Source organism: Cucurbita moschata, unplaced genomic scaffold (assembly GCF_002738365.1).
Source record: "Cucurbita moschata cultivar Rifu unplaced genomic scaffold, Cmos_1.0 Cmo_Scf00013, whole genome shotgun sequence".
Lineage (NCBI taxonomy): Eukaryota > Viridiplantae > Streptophyta > Magnoliopsida > Cucurbitales > Cucurbitaceae > Cucurbita > Cucurbita moschata.
The window spans coordinates 4,148,411-4,167,872 of NW_019268529.1; the positions used below are offsets into that span (position 1 = coordinate 4,148,411).

Below are 19,462 nucleotides of genomic sequence, written 5' to 3' on the forward strand. Positions count from 1 at the left end.
TTTTTTTTTTTTTTTTTTTTTCTTTTTTTGAGAAAAAAAATTTAACTTTTTATTTTTAAACTTCTTAATCTCCATCCACTCCCAATTTTTTAAATAAATTTTTTTGGTTATAGATATTAATTAATATTTAAAAATAAATAAATAAATATAAAAAAAAAATAGAACAAAGAATACCTTGAACCAACCCAAACAAGAACAACTCTCCTTATTTTTTATTAGGCTTGGCCTCGTTTTGTTTCTTTATTTTTCCTCTTGCTCTCGTTCTTGCGATAGTAAATTTTGTTCATGAATAAGGATCGTTTTTTTTTTCTTTTCTTTCGGTCTCTGAAAAGAGAATGGTATATTGTAAGCTCAGATAACATCCTCGATTGTATCGAATGTGTTCGAAGGTGTTAAGTCAATCATGAGTATACCCATAGGTGTTTTCACGAGAGAGTTTAAATTGAGAATAAGAAAAAAGACACCATAATATATTGCGAGAGAACAATTTCATTCAAGCTCAATTTTAGAGGTCGGACCGAATTTTTTAGACTTATATTTAATAAATATCAGACTTTTAAACCGATCATTAAGTTTTAATTTTAGTTCAACTATCGTTGAATTTTAAAAAATGTATAAGAAGTTATAAATTTAATATTGTGTTTAATATTAAATTTGTTTATTTATTTATTTATTATTATTATTTGTCTAATATGCCTCTTGACAATTTTTTTCTTTAATTCACAATCTTAGGGCCCCATTTTGAATTTATTCCCTTTTTACCATAAATAATAGTTTTTTTCTTTTTTTTTTTACAAAATGTTATTCGACAAAAAAAAAAAAAAAATTCACGACATTGTTATTTATTTATTTGAATGTAAAACAAAAAAAAAAAGAATCATGAACGCTTTATTTGAAATACAATGTTTCCGTAAAACAATGATTTGGCAACGAGATTAAATTATATTATATAGAATCGTGAAATAAAGAATGAGGATGAGATCAAAGAGGGTTTAGAAAAGGAATAGTATTAGTTATCTTGTTCACGAGGAGGCAACGATTCTCAAATTGATGGTGGATCCCACCAATTGATTCTATTTTTGTATTTTAATAAATTCCATTAATAAATTCTCGTTCTCTTGAAGTGAACGAGACCTAATAATTTTTTTTAGTACAACAAACAAGACCCGAGACTAAACAAGACCTGAGACTAAACAAGACCCGAGACTGAGAAAAAAAACTTTCATATATTCTTCTTCCACTAACCTTTCCAAGCAGTTTTTTCCACAAAAAAGAGCCAAAAACAGTCTTCATCCAAACAACTTTTACTTTGATTTTAAGAGCATGTGGACAAGCATTTCAAATAGTAAGTCCTCCACAATGGCACCTAAGTCCAATCATATCTTGTGCAAAATCTAAAGCCACCAAGCTAGAAAAAGGAAGGAGATGCAAATTAATGGCTGTACTATTCTCTTTTCGCCAATCTCGACCTCTAATTCGATGTTTCTTAACACATTTGTATACCTTCGACTCAATTAGACGTCAAGAGTTTTAACGAAAATCATTCGTGGGAAGATTAAATATGTTCCATATTTCATTAAATGGCTGGTTTTAAGCAAGATATGTGAGACAGAAGTTCTCAGAATGGCATACGTACCCGACTTGGTCGACATGGATCACTTGGAAGATAAGGAACAATAGTCCTCCGCTTCGATAGAGTCCTGTCACGTTTCTGATTAGATTGGACATGCTACTTAAGTACTCTTGCACATTGAATGCAGATCTAAGTTTCCGTGAGATGTTTCGAGATGGCTCGGGTCTGGATATCCCACCATTTCCTAATTCTGTAATTCCAGTAATCCATCAAGAGGGAAAGTTTTGCTAAAACCACCTAATACCTCACAAACTCGGCTAAGGACTCGGATTCTACATAGTCGTTTGCTAGCTTTATAGAAGTATCCTTATGCCCTACTTTTTCATTCAATATAATTGACCATCTCAGACAACCCAACATGTTTTAGAAAATAGGGTGAATGGGTTGTGGAAGAGAAAACCTGAAAGAGGATGTTGATGCTGCACTGGACGGAGCAGGAACCGACCCGACGTAGCTGATGATGTACACGAAAGGATGCAGATACCATCCACGATCAGCTCTTCCCATTTCTGGACTTCTTACGGACCCCTCCTCCTAATCGAACCGCGAGCATCATATAAAGAGTTGTTAGTAGCTGAAGACAGAAAGAGGCAAGTCCTCGTGCTGTATCGAACTCTTTAAAATCTTGAATAAGGAAGGAAATATGATAGAAACCAATATTCATACTGTTTTACTGATGCTTATGGAACATATATGAAAAAAATTGCATATAATTTTACACCCCAAAGGAAAATGAGCGTTAACAAATCTCATATCAGATGATGAGAAGATGAATGGCAGCTGAAAATGATTACATTTAATTTGAACACTCAACAAATGAAAGCTGCGCCAACTAACAAGAGTCTAGCAAGCTAAATATGAAAAGAACCTAAGATGGTAGTAGAGAGATCTTCAAGAGCCAGCCGGGTTTTGCTTCGACAGGGAACATCGAGTTCAAACTTTTATAACACATAACTTGGACAGATTCTTTCATAGACACCTGAGGTTAAGACGTCGTTACATACACATGTAATACATTGAGTGAAAACAAACTAAACTGTGGATACTTCATTCGTATATTGTCAAGAACTAATGTAATAGTCCAAGCTCACCGCTAGTAGATATTGTCCTCTTTAGGAGAGCGAACATTGAGGAAAAACAAACTAAACTGCGGGAAATTGCTTCATCAAGATACTTCATTCATATATTGTCAAGAACTAATGTAACAGCTCAAGTCCACCGCTAGCAGATATTGTCCTCTTTAGGCTTTCCCTTTCGGACTTCCCCTCAAGGTTTGTAAAATGTGTCTGCTAGGGAGAGGTTTCCACACCCTTATAAAGAATGTTACGTTCTCCTCCCCAACCGATGTGGGATCTCACAACTAAGATCTCCAATGGCTTTGATTGCAACATATATGCATTATGCACATAAAACAGAACCATGCACCAATCAACTCAACAAGAAAATCTCAAGAACATCTGGATGATACTAATTTGCTACACACATCAACTATCTAGACGACCCTTTTCTCAAAATGCAATGCTTATTCTTGCAAGTTCTCAGAAAATGATTGTAATCAACTGAGCTGCCTACACTGCGACAATCATAAAAGATTAGAACTAAAAACATTAAGAGTTAAGTGCTCAGGATTCACCTTTCTTCTGATTAAATTCGGCGCAATTGATGTTAGAAACTGTGTCCCCTAATCCACAATCAGGAAGTTCCTTTGTTCCTCCTGTGTTTTGATTAACCGAGCACTGAAGATTTTCAAAGTCACAGCCACTGAAGCTTTGCCCGTTCAACAAAACGCTCTCTCCACTTTTTCCATCGGCCCCTGGATGAAGGCAATACGGCTGATCATTGCACTGCACATTACAGGGATTTATCATGTAACTACCAGACATATTTTGATTGGGAAGATCTGAATTGGCTGGTTTCTGATAAGGAAATGTTCCAATCTCCCCTTCAATTCTTCCTCTAATATCCACAAGCAAACATTTGAGCCTCGAAATCTCAGCCTCCAATGCAGCCTGACCCTGCAATCTCTTCAACAGTTGCTGATTCAAGGTCCTCAATCTCACAACTTCATCTTCCAATGATGCAGCTCTTGCCTTCTTCTTCTCACGGTATTTACGAACCGCTTCACGATTACCTAGCGGGCGTTTCTTAGTCTTCTTATCCACAGATTCCGCCGTGTCATCAGTGGAAACCTTTTCTTCGGTAGGGGAGGAAACAATTTTAGTATGAACATGAAAACATGTGTGCGTATGTGAATAATCAGGACCAGGAGGGTTGCAAGTATGAGCATGCGTGCAAGCATGAGTATCCTTAAGAATCTCATCGAAGAAGCTATCCATCGAGCAGCTACTCAGAAACTCAACGGCATTCGAACTCGAAAACACTTCAGGATTCGAGGATTCAAGCTCGCCGTCTTCCATTATAGATATCAGCCAACGCAGCTAGAAAAGCTCTAGAGAAATTTAATGGGAGGGGATAATAATGAGAATCGACTTTAAGTGATTATGAACCGAATCGAGATCCTAAACAATCAGGACAAATAGGGTTTCCGCACAATTCAATTGGCAGACAGAACCAAAAAAGAAGAAAAAAGATCAAAAAATCAAACAAGCATCACAAACGAAATTCTCTGCAAAGATATGAGGAATTTCATCCACCAACATTCAAGAAGAACACTAAATTTACCTCTACAGCAAGAAGAAAAGGCTGAGACCTCATAAAATGAACCAAAAACCTAGTGGCGAACTGCAAATCACGTTGATCGGGGAAATAAACAGATACCATCAAAAGAAGAAAATTCAATAATCGAAACCTAAACCCCAATCAAAAAATGACAACTGAACGGCAAATGATGGAAGAAATGATTCGACAATCGTAAAGAAAGCGACAGAGAATAGGATTCGAACCCTTTTAGAGAGGATGCTGGAACTTCAAACTTCGATCATGAAAAAGAAAAAAAAAAAAATAATAATTTTTACAAAGTTTTATCAAAGCGTAAAAAATCCTGACTTTCAACACCACAAAATTATAACTTTTTGGGGGCGGGAGAAAGAACATTGGCTTACGGATTCTTTATTTTTCATTTTTTATTTTCCTAATAAATAAAAAAAAATTATTAAATTGAACAACGACTTATCGTTTTGATTTTTAATAATTAAAAAAATAATTGACTTATTTAAATATATAATTAAATTTTATGTTAAATATCCAATTTTGTACATAAAATTAAAAATTCAATAATTTATTTGGCTCGAAATTAAAATTTTAAAAATTTATTAGACATTTTTTTAATTCGATATTTTAGAGTGGATTTATTCCTAATTGTTTTATTAAACAAACAAAAACATGTTTTTTTTTGTAATTATTTATTAATTTTATTAAACAAAATCTTAAATATAAAAAATTTTAAATACCATTATTAGCATTTGTTCATTTTTTTTGTCGCCTTTTATTCATTTTAATCATCATATTTTCGAAACATTAATTTTTGTATTTGTATTTTTTAAAACTAACAAATTTTTATTGATTTATTGTTTTTCCATTGTATTTCCTAAATTTCATCATTTATAATAAAAAGGGTTTGCTTTTATTTTTATTTTATTTTATTTTTTTGTCTTCAATTTCAGTTGATTTTTTAAAATTTTCAATTAAAATCTAAAAAAAGAAATACTATTTGATATGATTTATTTTATTGGTTTGACATTATGAGAGTTGACTTTTAAGTTTTTAATAGATTTTTCTATTTCTACGCGTTTTAAAATTGTGAGGTTGACGACGATACGTAATAGACAGAATAAAGAATATTTATTAGTGTAAGCTTGGACTCTTAAAAATGATATTAGAGTCATACACTATGCAGTGTACTAGCGAGGATTGTGAGATCTCGTTGTGGAAACCTCCCGATAAGGTAAAACAAATATAAAAATTAATTAATTTTATATTTATATATTTAAAAAATGGGGGAGAAGTGGGAAATTGGATAGGTTCGGAGATGAGAAATACACTTCCTATCCTCGACCCCATTTTTCTAATATGAAAAATTTCAACTCATCTACTCTCGCACGGTAAATAGTCATCGTTAATTGTTAATATAAAATGACACGAAACATAGAGATTCTTACACACGGGCATGCATACCAAATATAATTTGTCGGAACTCAAAAATATTTATACTTTAGAAACGATCCAAAATGGCAATAAATTGTAAATATGGTTCATATATGGTAGTTTAACTAGGAAAGAAATATATAAATATAACTCATCATTGACTTAATTGCCCTTCAAACCAAAAAAGAAAAGAAAAATTAAAAAAAAAAAAAAAAGGAAAAATATTTACAAGCCATTTAAGAAATCACCTCAGCAAAGGGTGCAAAAGTTTTTATACTCATTGTACAGTTTTATTCTCTAAATTTTAGCTAATTTACAGTGTATGGTGAACGGAATGACGTATTAGAAGCTCGTTAAAGCTTGAGGATCTTCTCACAACAGGTTCATGTCGCACGCCCAAAGGCACCCGACTTTGCTCCATCGTGCTGCCTTTCACCATAGGGCTTGCCCAAAGGCACCCGACTCGGCTCCATTGTCGTCGTCAAGCAATGCAAGGCTCATCAAATGCAGATCAGAGCTCGAGTTTGGATAAACTTCATCGTCTCCATTCTCGACACTTTGTGATTCCTCCATACTTACATTCATGGAATTGATTTCCCCTCTTAGAATCTTCAGTATCTGGACGAAGTGCGTTCGTAAACATATTTGACCGATTGATACAAGTATCGTGTGACGTGTTTGTGAGAACTGAGAAGATATTGTTGAGAGCAATACCTGACTAATTCTAGGACGGAGTCGGGACGCCCTCGTGATGCACAGGGTTGCTGCAAGAGCCATTCTTTGCAACTGATCGACGTCGAATTTTCGCACCAAATTTGGATCGACTAGTTCGTTTATGCTGCCACTCTCTATGATTGGCTTGGCCTGACATATCATATACATTACACTCTCTTCATTCTTGTTCATTATGAGTATCATGAAGTTAAAATTGTGAGCTATGATGAGATAGAGGTCTTACCCACATAACCAAGCTCTTTTGCTCTTTCCAAGTCTCTGCACTGATTGCTCTTCGTCCCGATAACAGTTCGAGTAGAACTATACCGAAAGCGTACACATCAATCTTATTACTCATCTTTCCATACATGAAATATTCAGGAGCAAGATATCCAAACGTTCCGACGACGTTGGCTTCGATCTGAAACGATGATTCTGTTGGTCCCCAGATTGCAAGGCCAAAATCCGATAGCTGTGGCACAGAACATCAGTTAGGATTACGAATAGACGAGAAAGAATCAACGTCGATCCGATGAGGACTTTCTAACACTACCTGTGGTTCAAGTTCATCGGTGAGCAGAATGTTTGAGGATTTGACATCTCTGTGTACAACAGGCCGAGGATATTCGTCGTGTAGGTAGCTTAGCGCCTCGGCAATACCGATAGCCAGCTTGAATCTCACCTCCCATGAAAGAATGCCTTTTTCTTGCTTTGTATCTACAATATCATAAAACTTTCTGATCAGCATACTACTCCTGAGCTGATAGTATTTCAGATTGTTCAAGAAAATATAATGTATCTAAGCCTTACCAGATAGATTTTCCTCTAAACTTCCTTGAGAAAAGAAACCATAAACAGATATCAACATATCGTCATCGACGCAGATACCGAGAAACGGAGTTATGTTCTTGTGATGTAATGAGGATATAATATCAATTTCTTGAGAAAATTCATTCCATGCCTGTTTGGAAGAGTTCATTACTTTAACTGCAATTGGCTTTCCATCTGGGAGAATTCCTTTGTATACATGATTGCAACCGCCTCTCCCAATCAGGTTTTCTGTACAGAAAACACAAATTTATGAGTCGAACGACGAGAGAACGGATTCAAACATCAATTTAAAGCGAGGATTAACTCGAAAACCTGAAGAGAAATGAGAAGTTGACGCTTTCAAGACATCAGGACTAAACCATTTATAAGAAGATGAGTTAGTTTTCAGGATATCCTCCAAGTCTTCTGGTGGTTCAGAAAAGTCAGATAAAATTCCAAGCCCTGGCTCACTTCTTGATGGATCATTTTTTTCTTTTGTGCTTAAACGACTCGGTGAGCGATCGGGTAAGTTCATCACCCATTGCACTACAGACATGTTATGTACACATGAGTTTTGTGAAATCTTTGGCGTCGTTCGAAGCAATGGCCAACCGAGCCCTGGCTCGGGATGGTCAATCTTCATTGATGTGTCTTTTTTGTTACTATTTCTTTTACTTTCAAGGATGACTCCATGATGTTCATCCTTCAAGTCTTCACTACCAATACTATAAGAAGCAGAAGTCTCAGTCTCAGAAGCATCAAAATCAGATTGACTAGCTTGACTAAAACTTGGTTTTGGGTCATGATTCAAGCCTGTCAAGTTGCAGTCAAATCCATCGACTTTAGTTTTGGCTTTCAACCAAAAAACAAAAGAACGATGAAGAAAGAAAGTCAAGCCCAAGCCTACCGCTAGCAAATATTGTCCTCTTTGAACTCTTCCTTTCGAGATTCCCCTCCAGGTTTTTAAAACGCGTCTTAAAAACCTTGAGAGAAAGCCCATAAAAGACAATATTTGCTAGCGGTGGACTTGGACGGTTACATAAATGGTCTTTTAAAGCAAGAACACCAAACCTGGTAGTTGATCATTGGTGGATCTTCTGAAGACAATTTTTCCGTTGTTGAGAGCCAAAACGTCGGTGGTTCGAGGCAGTCGCTTGACTAAGTATCTAGTTGTTGAAGACCAAACCCTGCAAATGGTTTTTGTTAAGCCCAAACCAGAAAACGAACAAAAAACTACTGCCACCAATTCAAAAAAACAGCCCCAGCACCATAGCCTCTTGCCTACCCAAGATTAAATGGCTTGCTTGTTCCCAAAACTACAGCCTCAGCAGCATAGCCTTTTGCCTGTCTGACCAGAGTCTTCCTAACCGAACTTCCGGTCGATATCTGAGCAATAAGAGCTACCTATTATCGAATTTGAAGATAATAATCAGTAACAAAAACTTCATTTCATCCTTAGAATCATCCATAAAGGGCAATGAAATCCAAACCAAACCTTGTTTACATCACAAAGGCTTTTGTATCCTTCTAAGAATTCATCAAATAAGGGCTTATCTTTTGATACACGATCTGTTTGGCAAGAGGGAAAAATCATATTTCAAAACTAAGCATTTTTTAACGGCCTAAGCCCACCGCTAACCTATATTGTCTTCTTTGGGTTTTCCCTTTCAAGCTTCCCCTCAAAGTTTTTAAAACGCGCCCTTACAAGGAACGTTTCGCTCCCCTCTCCAACCGATGTGGGATCTCACAATCCATACCCTTGGGGGCCAGCGTCCTCGTTGGCATACTACTCGGTGTCTGGCTTTGATACCGATTGTAACAGCCCAAGCTCACCGCTAACAGATATTATCCTCTTTGGGCCGAATCCCAAAAAAGGAGGACAATATCGGCTAGCGGTGGACTTGGGCTGTTATAAATGGTATCAGAGGCAGACACCAGGCGGTGTACCAGCGAAAACGCTAGGCCTCCTAAAGGGGTGGATTGTGAGATCCCACGTCAGTTGGAGAGAAGAACGAAGCATTGCTTATAAGCGTGTGGAAAACTCTCCCTACCAAACGCGTTTTAAAAACCTTGAGGGAAAGCTCAAAAGAAAAAAAACTCAAAGAGGACAATATCTACTGACGGTGGGCACGGGCGGTTACACCACGTATGTATAAAGAGTGAAACCAGAGATTGGAAAGAAAATACACCAGAAGTTTGACAAACATGGATTACAATGACACAATCCCCAGGATCAGCAACTTTAACAATCGCCCAATTGAGTACGTCTCTGCTATCGCCATTAATTCTAATCCCCACTAACACATTCTTCCTCTTCTTCTTCTTCTTTTTCTTCTTCTTCTTTTCAATAACCTCATAATCCTCCTGGTCAATTGTCATTTCGTTTCCTCCAGATTAATCTCCTATAATCTCCCAAACCCCACAGATTTTGAATCCTCTTCAATTTCCAGGGCTTCAGCAGACAACCTCTGATTGAGAGATTCCCCACTTCTCAACCCCCCCACCATTACACACACTGCAACCAAAACCCACCAGAATCGACCAACAAAGCAATCAGAAATCTTAAAACACCCACAGAAAAGAAAGAAAGCGCAGCCAGAACTCGTAGCTATGAGTATTTACAAACAAACAGCAACCCATTGACGCATCCAAAAAGCTACCATTATTTCATTTCCAACAATAATTTCAATTACAACCCTAAAACAAAGCAGAAGATAAATAGAAGCCGACAAATGGGTTGTACCTAAAACTTGTACCGATTCATCGTCCAAGCTCAGCATGATTTCAAACACCGATTTCGCCGATTAATCAGCCCGTACCCTCTAACCTACTGCGACCAACTAATACAGGGAGACGACAAACAAATTTGAAATCCAAGGAAAAGTAGGGCACAAAACTGTCGTACACGACAATAATTTCAGGTAGGACGACGCCCAGCATGAATGAAAAAAAATAGGGTTTGTGGGTTTTTATATATTTGTTCGAATCAGTTGAGGAAACAAAAATGTCGGCAAGAGAGAGAGAGAGAAAAAAATCGCAGAGAATTTCGAAGGAATTGAAAGAGACGATTAGGTTTAAAGAAGATTGATTACTTGATTCCTTCAAATCTTTTCCTTTTCCTTTTTCTTTTTCTTTTTAATGACAGTTAAGAGGGAAACCGGAAGTTTTCGCGGGAAACCTATGGTATCCGGTCGGTTTGCGTGGTCCGCCATGAGCGGACTCCACGTTCTCACCGGCTATTGCGGGTTGTCATACTTGACCGTTGTCCGACGTGTCAACAAGATCATGTTTTTATTTATTTATTTATTAAAAATTAAATTCCTATAATTTTAAATATTAAATTTGATTCTTATACTATGATAAAAAAAATAAAATTAAAAATTAAAATACTTCCTATGATAGTGACTATTTATTAAATTTTTTATTAGATCATAAGAATTTAATTATTTTAATAATTTTTTTAGATATAATAAATAAAGACTGAAAAAAAGATAGTCAAAATTGTTAAATACAACTAAAAAAAATGAAATAAATTTTTATCATTATTGGGACGTGTTGTTTTTAGTTGAACCTAACACTTTCGTCCGAATATCTGTTATCGAAAAATTTTGTAATTACCATATTTTCAAAAAGTTCTCGTATTTATTTTCCTTCATAAAAGCACGACTTTTTTTTATTGAAAAATATTATTGAAATTAATAGTATTGATAATGAATGATTCTATGAATGTATGGACGTTTCGACTTATATTTAGATTGACGATGAATATTTAACAAAAGGGTATAATTTCACACGCTTTAAATTAGCTAAAAAGCTTAAGTTTTACTCAACGACTCATCATTGAGCTAGGAAATTTAATGAATAAATGTAGACTTTATTCAAATAATTGACTGAAAAAATTTATTTTTTTTCGTCAAATAATAACAAAATATTTCTATAAAAAAAAAAAAAAAATCCCGTCTCATTTTATGTTTAAAAAAATAAGAACGTGAAATTACACCATTGCCCTTAAAGAAAAGAATAGATACCCTAATTTATGTTTGATATTAAAAATAAATTAAAAAATAATGCATAAATTCATACAAAAAGAAATAAATATTGGAATTGTTTTATTATTTTTTATTTAAGAAATTTCTTTTAATGGAAATATCTCAAAATTGAAGGCTTTATGTTTGGAAAATCTTTGTGGGGGAAGCAAATTTGTGTTAGGTCAATTTAGTGACCTACATATTTAAAAATAAATCTTTTTTTCTAGACAAGAAATAATAATAATAATAAATAAATAAATAAATAAATAAATAAATAAAGAGGGAGGCAGATATAAGCATGAAATGCTACCCACTCTTTAATTATTAAATTATGGGTCCCACAAGAGTGATGAAAATATAAGATCCCATATCCCACAAATTCTTCTAAATAATTTCAATATTAATTACGTGAGGAAAAATAAATAATATCATATACTAATTATGTAACAATATAGAAACTCCAATCAAATAATAATTACATTAATCTATTCATTTTCAACTATCGTCGTTGGATTTTCGTTCCGAGGAGGGATGGTTTAGTCATTCCAAAAAATGTTAATTAAATTTTTGGTTTACTCGTTCAATGATATCTAAACCGACTAAAAAAATTAGACCACAAAAAATTTAGTGACTAAAATGATAAGCTCAAAAAATGCTTGATTTTGAAAAAAAAAATAATAAATAAATAACTTAACGAATGATTCCGTCCGTTAGAAGAACAAATAACTCTTAGATTGAACTTGGAATCTATGATGGTCACTCTTAAATACTAAGATGACTTATCATGACTAATCCAATGAATCGATTTTATCATCAAATCTAAAGCAAAGTTTGAAAAAAACATAACACCCAAAGGGTTTCAAAAACATGGAAGCGATAGACGAATTCTAGGTTAAATTACAATTTAGTCCCTATGATTTAGAGGAAGTTAGGTTAAATTACAACTTAGTCCCTATGGAGGAAGTTAGAATTTCAGAATTTAAATTGTGATTGATCCTGTGTTTTATGAAATTGGGTTAGTATTTAATAAAAAATATATATATATATGTGGAAGCAACGGGTTCTAGGTTAAATTACCTTTTAGTCCCTATAGTTTAGAGAAAGTTCGAATTTCGTACTTATAGTTTAATAAAACTTTATAAATAGTCTCTTAAGGGACTCATTCTAACATGTTAGACCCGAGGCTAAATTTTAACTTTATCAAAACTATAGGGACCAATTTGTAAACGGGATAATATCATACGACATAAATACGAAGTGCTCGAAAATCAGTTCATATTACAAGCCTATAATATATTGTTCAGTCAACATTAATCCAAAGCCAGAAAAACCAAAGTTTCTAAATGTCAATCAATGGAAAGCTTTCTAACCAGCACAGCTGGTAGACGAAAAGCGTCCAAGAACATTACAATATATCGAAGCAGGACGACATACAGTGTCGAGCTACACGATACTAACTCGAGAATCAGTTTCATAGACGATATCTAAACTCGAACATATACTATCAGCACGCATATTACAAACAGATGAATTCATAACACTTTTTACAAATCATAGCACAGACGATGAGATTTGCTGCTCGCTCGATCGCGGGGTTGCGTCAAGGACGATTTGAAAATATAACTCATATATATAGTGATAGTTAGGGGCTAAATGATGAGTAGTAGCTTACTAATACGTCTTCGAGTTCTAACCGGTTGTGATACGAACGACTAATTTTGCATCATAATATAGAACACGACTTCTGTGCCTTTCGCTTCTTTCGCTTCTTCCGCTTTGGAGGCTGGAGAACCACTTTGATCGCTGCATCGAACACGGCTTTCACATTCTGCATTTGGATCAAAGACTTGTTAAAAAGTGAGGAACTGGAGGAAGTACAGCAAGAAGAAGGTGGTTTTTTCATACTTGCTGTGTTTTCGAACTGCATTCGATGTAAACTGGGGCACCGATTAGTTTTCTGAGTTCCTCCCCCTGCAAGAAGCGTTCAAATCGAACCGTTGATGATGAACAAAACTACAACAATATCGAACTCGTAAATACAGGGCGACGTAGAAGGATACCTGGGACGTGGTAATGGGGACTACCCCCGGGTGTTCGATCAGGTACTGTTTATCTTCTCGAAGATCTACAGGAAGCAAGTTGATGCCCATGATTAACGATAATCCCACATCGAGAGCACACGATAATATAATATTTATCAAAAGCATTAGTTTTCAAGGAGAGGTAATGTAACAACCTAAGCTCACCGCTAGCAGATATTATTGTTCATTTTGGCCCGTTACGTATTGCCGTCAGCCTCATAGTTTCTAAAACGCGTCGGCTAGGGAGAGGTTTCCACACCCTTATAAAGAATGTTTCGTTCTCCTCTTCAACTGCTATGGAATCTCACAATCCACCCCCATTGGTGGCCCAGCCCAGCGTCCTTGCTACCACACTGCTAGGTACCTGACTCTAATACCATTTGTAATAGCTCAAGCCAACCGCTAGCAGATATTATGCGCTTTGGCTCGTTACGTACCACCGTCAGCCTCACGATTCTAAAATCATCGGCTAGGGAGAGGTTTCCACACCCTTATAAGGAATGTTTCATTCTCCTCTCCAATCGATGTGGGACCTCATAATCCACCCCCTATGGAGGCCCAACGTCCTCGCTGGCACACCGCTCAATGTCTGGCTCTGATACCATTTGTAACAATCCAAGCCCACCGCTAGTAGATATTGTCCGTTTTGGCCTGTTACGTATCGTCGTCAGCCTCACGGTTTCAAAATGCGTCTGTAAGGAGAGGTTTCCACACCCTTATAAGGGATGTTTAGTTCTCCTCTCCAACTGACGTGGGATCTCACAGGACTTCTACCAGTTCTATGGTCTTTTATGGGACAAGCTAGTTTATCAATACCCAAGAAGCCAAATACAGAACAATCATCACATTTTTGTTACAATACGAGTTGCTCGAGTAAAAGAAACAGTATCGACTACACACGAGATCTTTGTTTCATGTAGTTCATCATGGTAAGTTACTTGTATTTAGAAACAATCATCAGCAAACGAACGAACAGAACGAGAAAATTGTTTCAAATCGAACACTAAAAGAGAAAACTAGAAAGATAGTAAAGAATATAACCAAGCTTAGTCCCAACAAGAATAACTGGTACACCAGGAGCATAGTGCCTCAGTTCAGGAATCCACTGTCATTGGAAAGAAGAGTATTAGCTAAGAGACGTTTAAATGAAAAGACCGAGACGAAGATAACGCAACGCAGAGCCTTACTTTCTTAGCCACATTTTCATAGCTAGCCTTGCTTATGAGCGAGAACGCTAAGAGAAATACATCGGCTCCACGGTAGCTCAACGGTCTCAACCTATTGTAATCTTCCTGGCCTGGTTCATGACTCATACACATCAGACTTTCAGCAAGAAAACATGTTATGTAAAGACTTGTTTTGAACATACCAGCAGTATCCCACAAGCCCAGGTTGACAGTACTGCCATCCACAACTACATTTGCACTAAAATTGTCGAAAACGGTCGGCACGTAATCCTGTTTCAGATTATACACCGTCATCGTAGATAGATAACAATTTCACAGAACATAAGAATCATTCTTGGTTACAGTCTACCAATCAAGACACCATATTGAACAAATTATGAAATGGAAGACAGATAAATCATTAAGATTTCTAGATAGCGAAAGTTTTCCCCGAATCACGCACACACGCAAGCACGGATGGAGATCTGATACCATGCTAGAATAGAGTTGCATGGAGGCTATGCTTACAGCTGAAAAGTACACTAAGAACACCAAAATGTTTGGATGGCCTCACTCAAAGAGGCAAACAATTGGTCATAAAGAGCCTGAAATTGATAAACACACGAAAACAAAACCACATTCCATCCCATTTTTTGATGAATTTAGAAGTTTCCTCATGTGGGAATCTTCCTGCAAGAACTAATAAACTGAAAAGAGCCTGAAATTGCTTGAAAACCCCTTAAAACTCCAAGAGATTCATGCTCCAACAAACATGTAGATGGGAAGTTTCTTTGCTTAAGACACGAAAAACAACAACAGAATTACAATAGATTTGTTCATCAAATGAAAATTCACTTAAAAAAAACCAAGAATCCTAACATGGAGGAGACTAGAATAGGGTTCACTGAAACAAAAAGCAAAAAGCACAAAAACCCAGAAAAGAAACATGCATTATCAGCAGAAAAAGTGCAGAAATGGAGTCCATTAGTCACAAACTTCTCAGAAACCAAACAAGAACAAGAACAAGAACAAGAACAAGAACAGAAGGGTTAAATTAAAGATGAAGTAGCTCACGGTGGGGAAAGTGTTGCTGGTGTAGGAGATAAGCATACAAGTCTTCCCAACAGCACCATCGCCAACGGTAACACACTTAATAAACCTGGAAACACTCATTTCCTCCTTGGGAGCTGAGAATCAGCAACACCCAGAGAAAAAGAGATAACAATGGAGTTGACCCACAAATCCAGGGAGAATTAGAAGGGGCCACACAGAAAGGGGAAATTGTATGAGGGCGTGGAAGAGAGAAGGAGAGTCACAAAGACAAGGCAACTGGGTCTATAAAGAGGGGGAGGCCAGCTCTTGGCCAGCTATGGCAGACTAAAAATCACGGCCTCAAAATTGAAATTGAAAGCACCCTTTCATCTCTACCGTATTGGGTTTGGAAGGGAATTGGGAAATTTTTTGCCGATCAATCGATGTTGATGTCAAACTTGTCGCTCTCACTCGTCTCTTCTTCACCGCTCTCTCTCTGCCTCACACCCACTTTTGGGTAACTTTTTTTATTCACAATTCTCAATCCCATCTTTAAAGAAAGGCACTCTCTCTTTGGTTGTTATTTTCTTCTTTTTGAAGGAAAACACGGGCCGCAACCAAACATTTTGTTTTTGTATGAAAATGTGGAGCTTTTGCTTTCAATTTGTGAAATTATTTTAGAATTCAAACAAACAAAAAAAAAAAAGGCATCTACGCAATACATGTAAAGTATGGTCTACTTTGATTTAATTTAAACCAACAATAGGATGATTAATAGAAAAGCTATGTAAAGAAGACAATGTGCACTCCATTGTTTACCAAACAAAGATACGAATGTTTTTAATGAGTTTTTAAAGTAGAGTGGATTTTGTATTTGAAGTGAAATTTTTTACAAATGTTCGGCAAGACAAAAGAAAGCATTAATCTACTTAAATCTCAAAACTTACCCCTTCTCGAGCATAATAAACAAGACTAACAATGCAATTGAGCCTTAGTCAACTCACGGGTCAACCAATCATGACCCATAAACCAACCATGGATCGCCAAATAGTCTTCAACCTACTCTTCCTCATTCTGAAATTTCAAATCTCAAACATTTTCGGAGATTACTCAATTAGCTAGATTCATCAATTGTCGTAAGAAAGTGAGTTTTAACGATAAAACAATTTATCCATGAAAAAAAATCATTTTATCAAAAAAAAAAAAAAGAATAGTTAAATTAGTGAAATGAGAAAGGTAAATCATATAAAGCATTAAGAACCTACAAAATCCATGAAATAAGTTATTATATCATTTAATCAAATTTTACTCCCATGTTTTAAATAATGAAGAGAAGTGGATAGGTGAATAACAACACTCGAAACACTCCCTCTCCTTGAAGCAACATATTAGATCTTTTTAACTCGACTATTTCACTTTAATTTTATCTTTGTCCAATCACCCACCCAATATACGATTGAAAAGTTTGGACGTGTGTAATCAAAAAATAAGGAGATTCTAGAAATCCCTGGACAAAAAAATGGTAAGGCTAACACATTCATAATCTAACGTAAACAAAGACACATCGAATATGAATATTATATAAGTTCAAAATTATAATCCAAAGCCTAATCCATGAATGAAACAGCAGTTTAAGTTTGGTGAACTAGACTCATATCACCCATCGCATTCTAAGAGGTGTCATAGTACCCACCAAATCCTTAAACAAAATGGTGGTGGTTGTCTCTTTAGTGGTTAACGGTGGTTGTAGCTTTACTCTTTATCATTCCTGCTTTCCTCTCTCACACATTTCTCAAGTTTGTTATCTCGTGGAATATTAAAAAGAAAAATCCTCCAAGTCGAGTCAATTTGTTGACACCAACGGTTTCTTGGCTAACAATCATAACCTAACATTGTCCAAACCAAATAATGTGCCAACAACTGACACTACCAGAGCTAGAAACCTAATCACCAAATTTCAAGATTCCTCTCTACCTTTACACTAAACAACCATGCTTAAAATCTCATACCAGTAAATATATCAATTAAATTCTAATCTTTTCTAAGAAAATCAATTCAATCAACTGACACTATATAAACAGTTTGAGAGTTCGTTTTAAATCTGTTAGATCTCACGTCGGTTGGAGAGGAGAACGAAACATTCTTTATAAGGTGTGGAAACATCTTCCTAACAGACACGTTTTAAAAATTTTGAAGAGAAGCTCGAAAGGGGAATCAGAAAAAAGACAATATCTACTAGTAACTTGAACTGTTACAAAATCATTTTTAAGTGAACTAGATAGGCCTGTAAATAGTAATTCCACCCGAAGAGTTAGATATATTTTCAAGGGAGATTTCAGATCCTTTTGAGAAAATCTATAAAACAGTTTCAAGAACTGTCGTGTTCGATTTCCTAACCAGGCCAGGCTATTTAACATTGTAAAACATGGGAGGAACGAATATTAAAAAGAGATGGGTAGCACATCACCTAACCCCATGTGCATGGATGACCATTTCTCCCCCATATCTCACTGCCCTCTCGTGTCATTTGACAATTGGCTTTGTGCCCAGCCGTCTGCACGAAGCTCGGTAAAACCATAAGCTTATTAATTAAAGGAAACAAAAAGAAGCGATAGAAGTTTCTGCCATTTTAAAATAAGTAGAACTTCTATTGTTGCTCCAGTAGTCCAGGAATCAATTCAACGTCTGTTCTCGCTTCTCTTGCTTTGATTTCTGAAATCACAGTGAGCCATGAGTATTAATTAGTCTCCATACTTCTAGAGCCTTGCTTGTATTCTTCTTTTAAACCAATTCCATCATCTTGTATCATAGGGTATAATGTCGATATCATCATCTGAACTAACATAACCCAGCTTGATCATTATTCCTGGTCAGTTTTTTCTTCTGGGATCTGGTTGTTGATTTTCACCTTCCGGATCCAGTTTCATGGTAGATGATTTCCTGAAAGATAACTTACAGATCTGTAATGGCGTAGAAAGATGGCAACAGAAAACAACAAAGTGCTGGATAGAATCTTACAAAATTGACGTCTTCCCTGAACTGATACTCCCCTGACTTTGTCTGGCTGATTCATTATTTACTCTTTTATTACTCAATTTCCCTGTAATTGGAAAAAATGTCGAGATAAGTTTCATGAATTTTTCAGAGCATGCACGTAGAGATTGTGATCTCTAACCTTCTCAGCAAGGAATCTTTTCCCCTGCGAGTGTGCATTGGTGGTCACTTTATCAGTATTGCTGTTCACAGGGACAGAGTAAGTCAGCCGAAAGCAAGAACACAACAAAAATAACTGATACTCCTTATGCAGACAAGAATCCGTCTTAGTTTGTCCATTTGCAGAATAAAAATATTTTGAATATGAAAAACTCACACTAAAATGGAGTAAAATGGCTTGTGACTTAATACCAAGTGAACCCACGAGAAGATAGTCTACAGATGAATGACCACACTCATTTTCGTTTCATTCATAAATGGCTTGTTTCAATTGGATCAAAAGAAAGATGAAAATGCAGTACACTTCTTTTTTAGAATACTACATTACAAATAATAAAAAGGAAATTCGAACTGACCACCAATTAAAATTCACAATAATGACTAAGTTTCTAAAATAAAATAAACTTGAAGCACATGATTCTTTCCCTCTATTCACAATAATGACTAAGTTTCAATTCGCCTGTAGTAATACAATACTCATCAGAATACTTCCAAAATATGAATTGGAAAAACAAAATATATGAAAACCAGCTACATTGGAGAAAAATAATATATATTAATTCAGGGAAGAACAATACAATAAAAAAAAATTAAACTAACAAAACTATGCTTGCGTGTTTGGATTTGTAAACAAGAATGCCTACATAAGATGATTGGCTCCACATATAGTGAAAAAAGGAG

General features: G+C 35.8%; 3 protein-coding genes across 7 annotated transcripts; all 3 read right to left on the minus strand.

Annotated features, from left to right (window-relative positions):
- Nucleotides 1-1,346: 1,346 nt before the first annotated feature.
- Nucleotides 1,347-4,639, minus strand: LOC111451272 (basic leucine zipper 19). 4 transcript variants are annotated; one of them, XM_023091627.1, is made up of 5 exons: nucleotides 4,316-4,516; nucleotides 3,267-4,082; nucleotides 2,034-2,167; nucleotides 1,637-1,823; nucleotides 1,347-1,408 (listed from the first exon to the last, which is right to left on the minus strand). In XM_023091627.1, exons 2-3 carry the CDS (start codon nucleotides 4,048-4,050, stop codon nucleotides 2,127-2,129), a joined length of 825 nt encoding a protein of 274 aa, XP_022947395.1. In that variant the 5' UTR covers nucleotides 4,051-4,082; nucleotides 4,316-4,516; the 3' UTR covers nucleotides 1,347-1,408; nucleotides 1,637-1,823; nucleotides 2,034-2,126. The 4 variants fall into 4 exon arrangements, with proteins under 4 accessions (XP_022947395.1, XP_022947394.1, XP_022947393.1 ...); XM_023091626.1 differs by lacking the exon at nucleotides 1,347-1,408 and adding an exon at nucleotides 4,537-4,639 and having other exon boundaries at nucleotides 1,529-1,823; nucleotides 4,316-4,375; XM_023091625.1 differs by lacking the exon at nucleotides 1,347-1,408 and having other exon boundaries at nucleotides 1,529-1,823.
- Nucleotides 4,640-5,874: 1,235 nt separating this feature from the next.
- Nucleotides 5,875-10,355, minus strand: LOC111451271 (serine/threonine-protein kinase CDG1-like). 2 transcript variants are annotated; one of them, XM_023091624.1, is made up of 11 exons: nucleotides 10,005-10,355; nucleotides 9,451-9,776; nucleotides 8,757-8,830; nucleotides 8,547-8,647; nucleotides 8,333-8,448; nucleotides 7,595-8,074; nucleotides 7,262-7,510; nucleotides 7,005-7,168; nucleotides 6,696-6,923; nucleotides 6,452-6,601; nucleotides 5,875-6,355 (listed from the first exon to the last, which is right to left on the minus strand). In XM_023091624.1, exons 2-11 carry the CDS (start codon nucleotides 9,638-9,640, stop codon nucleotides 6,170-6,172), a joined length of 1,938 nt encoding a protein of 645 aa, XP_022947392.1. In that variant the 5' UTR covers nucleotides 9,641-9,776; nucleotides 10,005-10,355; the 3' UTR covers nucleotides 5,875-6,169. The 2 variants fall into 2 exon arrangements, with proteins under 2 accessions (XP_022947392.1, XP_022947391.1); XM_023091623.1 differs by having other exon boundaries at nucleotides 8,547-8,665.
- Nucleotides 10,356-12,547: 2,192 nt separating this feature from the next.
- LOC111451274 (rac-like GTP-binding protein RAC1) lies at nucleotides 12,548-16,158 on the minus strand. The gene is made up of 7 exons (XM_023091629.1): nucleotides 15,611-16,158; nucleotides 14,740-14,827; nucleotides 14,558-14,667; nucleotides 14,412-14,475; nucleotides 13,350-13,414; nucleotides 13,195-13,260; nucleotides 12,548-13,117 (listed from the first exon to the last, which is right to left on the minus strand). Exons 1-7 carry the CDS (start codon nucleotides 15,707-15,709, stop codon nucleotides 13,013-13,015), a joined length of 597 nt encoding a protein of 198 aa, XP_022947397.1. The 5' UTR covers nucleotides 15,710-16,158; the 3' UTR covers nucleotides 12,548-13,012.
- Nucleotides 16,159-19,462: the final 3,304 nt, after the last annotated feature.

Bases quoted from the DNA above. Each gene is read 5' to 3' on its own strand.
- LOC111451271 (XM_023091623.1), bottom strand. From the start codon at position 9,640: ATGACAATTGACCAGGAGGATTATGAGGTTATTGAAAAGAAGAAGAAG. The intron at 7,169-7,261 runs GTAAGGCTTAGA...ATGATATTGTAG, and splicing joins TTTAGAGGAAAATCTATCTG to ATACAAAGCAAGAAAAAGGC. The intron at 6,924-7,004 runs GTAGTGTTAGAA...TCTGTGCCACAG, and splicing joins CCGATGAACTTGAACCACAG to CTATCGGATTTTGGCCTTGC.
- LOC111451272 (XM_023091627.1), bottom strand. From the start codon at position 4,050: ATGGAAGACGGCGAGCTTGAATCCTCGAATCCTGAAGTGTTTTCGAGT. The intron at 2,168-3,266 runs GTGAATCCTGAG...CGGTTCGATTAG, and splicing joins CGAATTTAATCAGAAGAAAG to GAGGAGGGGTCCGTAAGAAG.
- LOC111451274 (XM_023091629.1), bottom strand. From the start codon at position 15,709: ATGAGTGTTTCCAGGTTTATTAAGTGTGTTACCGTTGGCGATGGTGCT. The intron at 14,668-14,739 runs GTATGTTCAAAA...GTCATGAACCAG, and splicing joins GGGCTTGTGGGATACTGCTG to GCCAGGAAGATTACAATAGG. The intron at 13,261-13,349 runs GTATCCTTCTAC...CGCTTCTTGCAG, and splicing joins TCCCCATTACCACGTCCCAG to GGGGAGGAACTCAGAAAACT.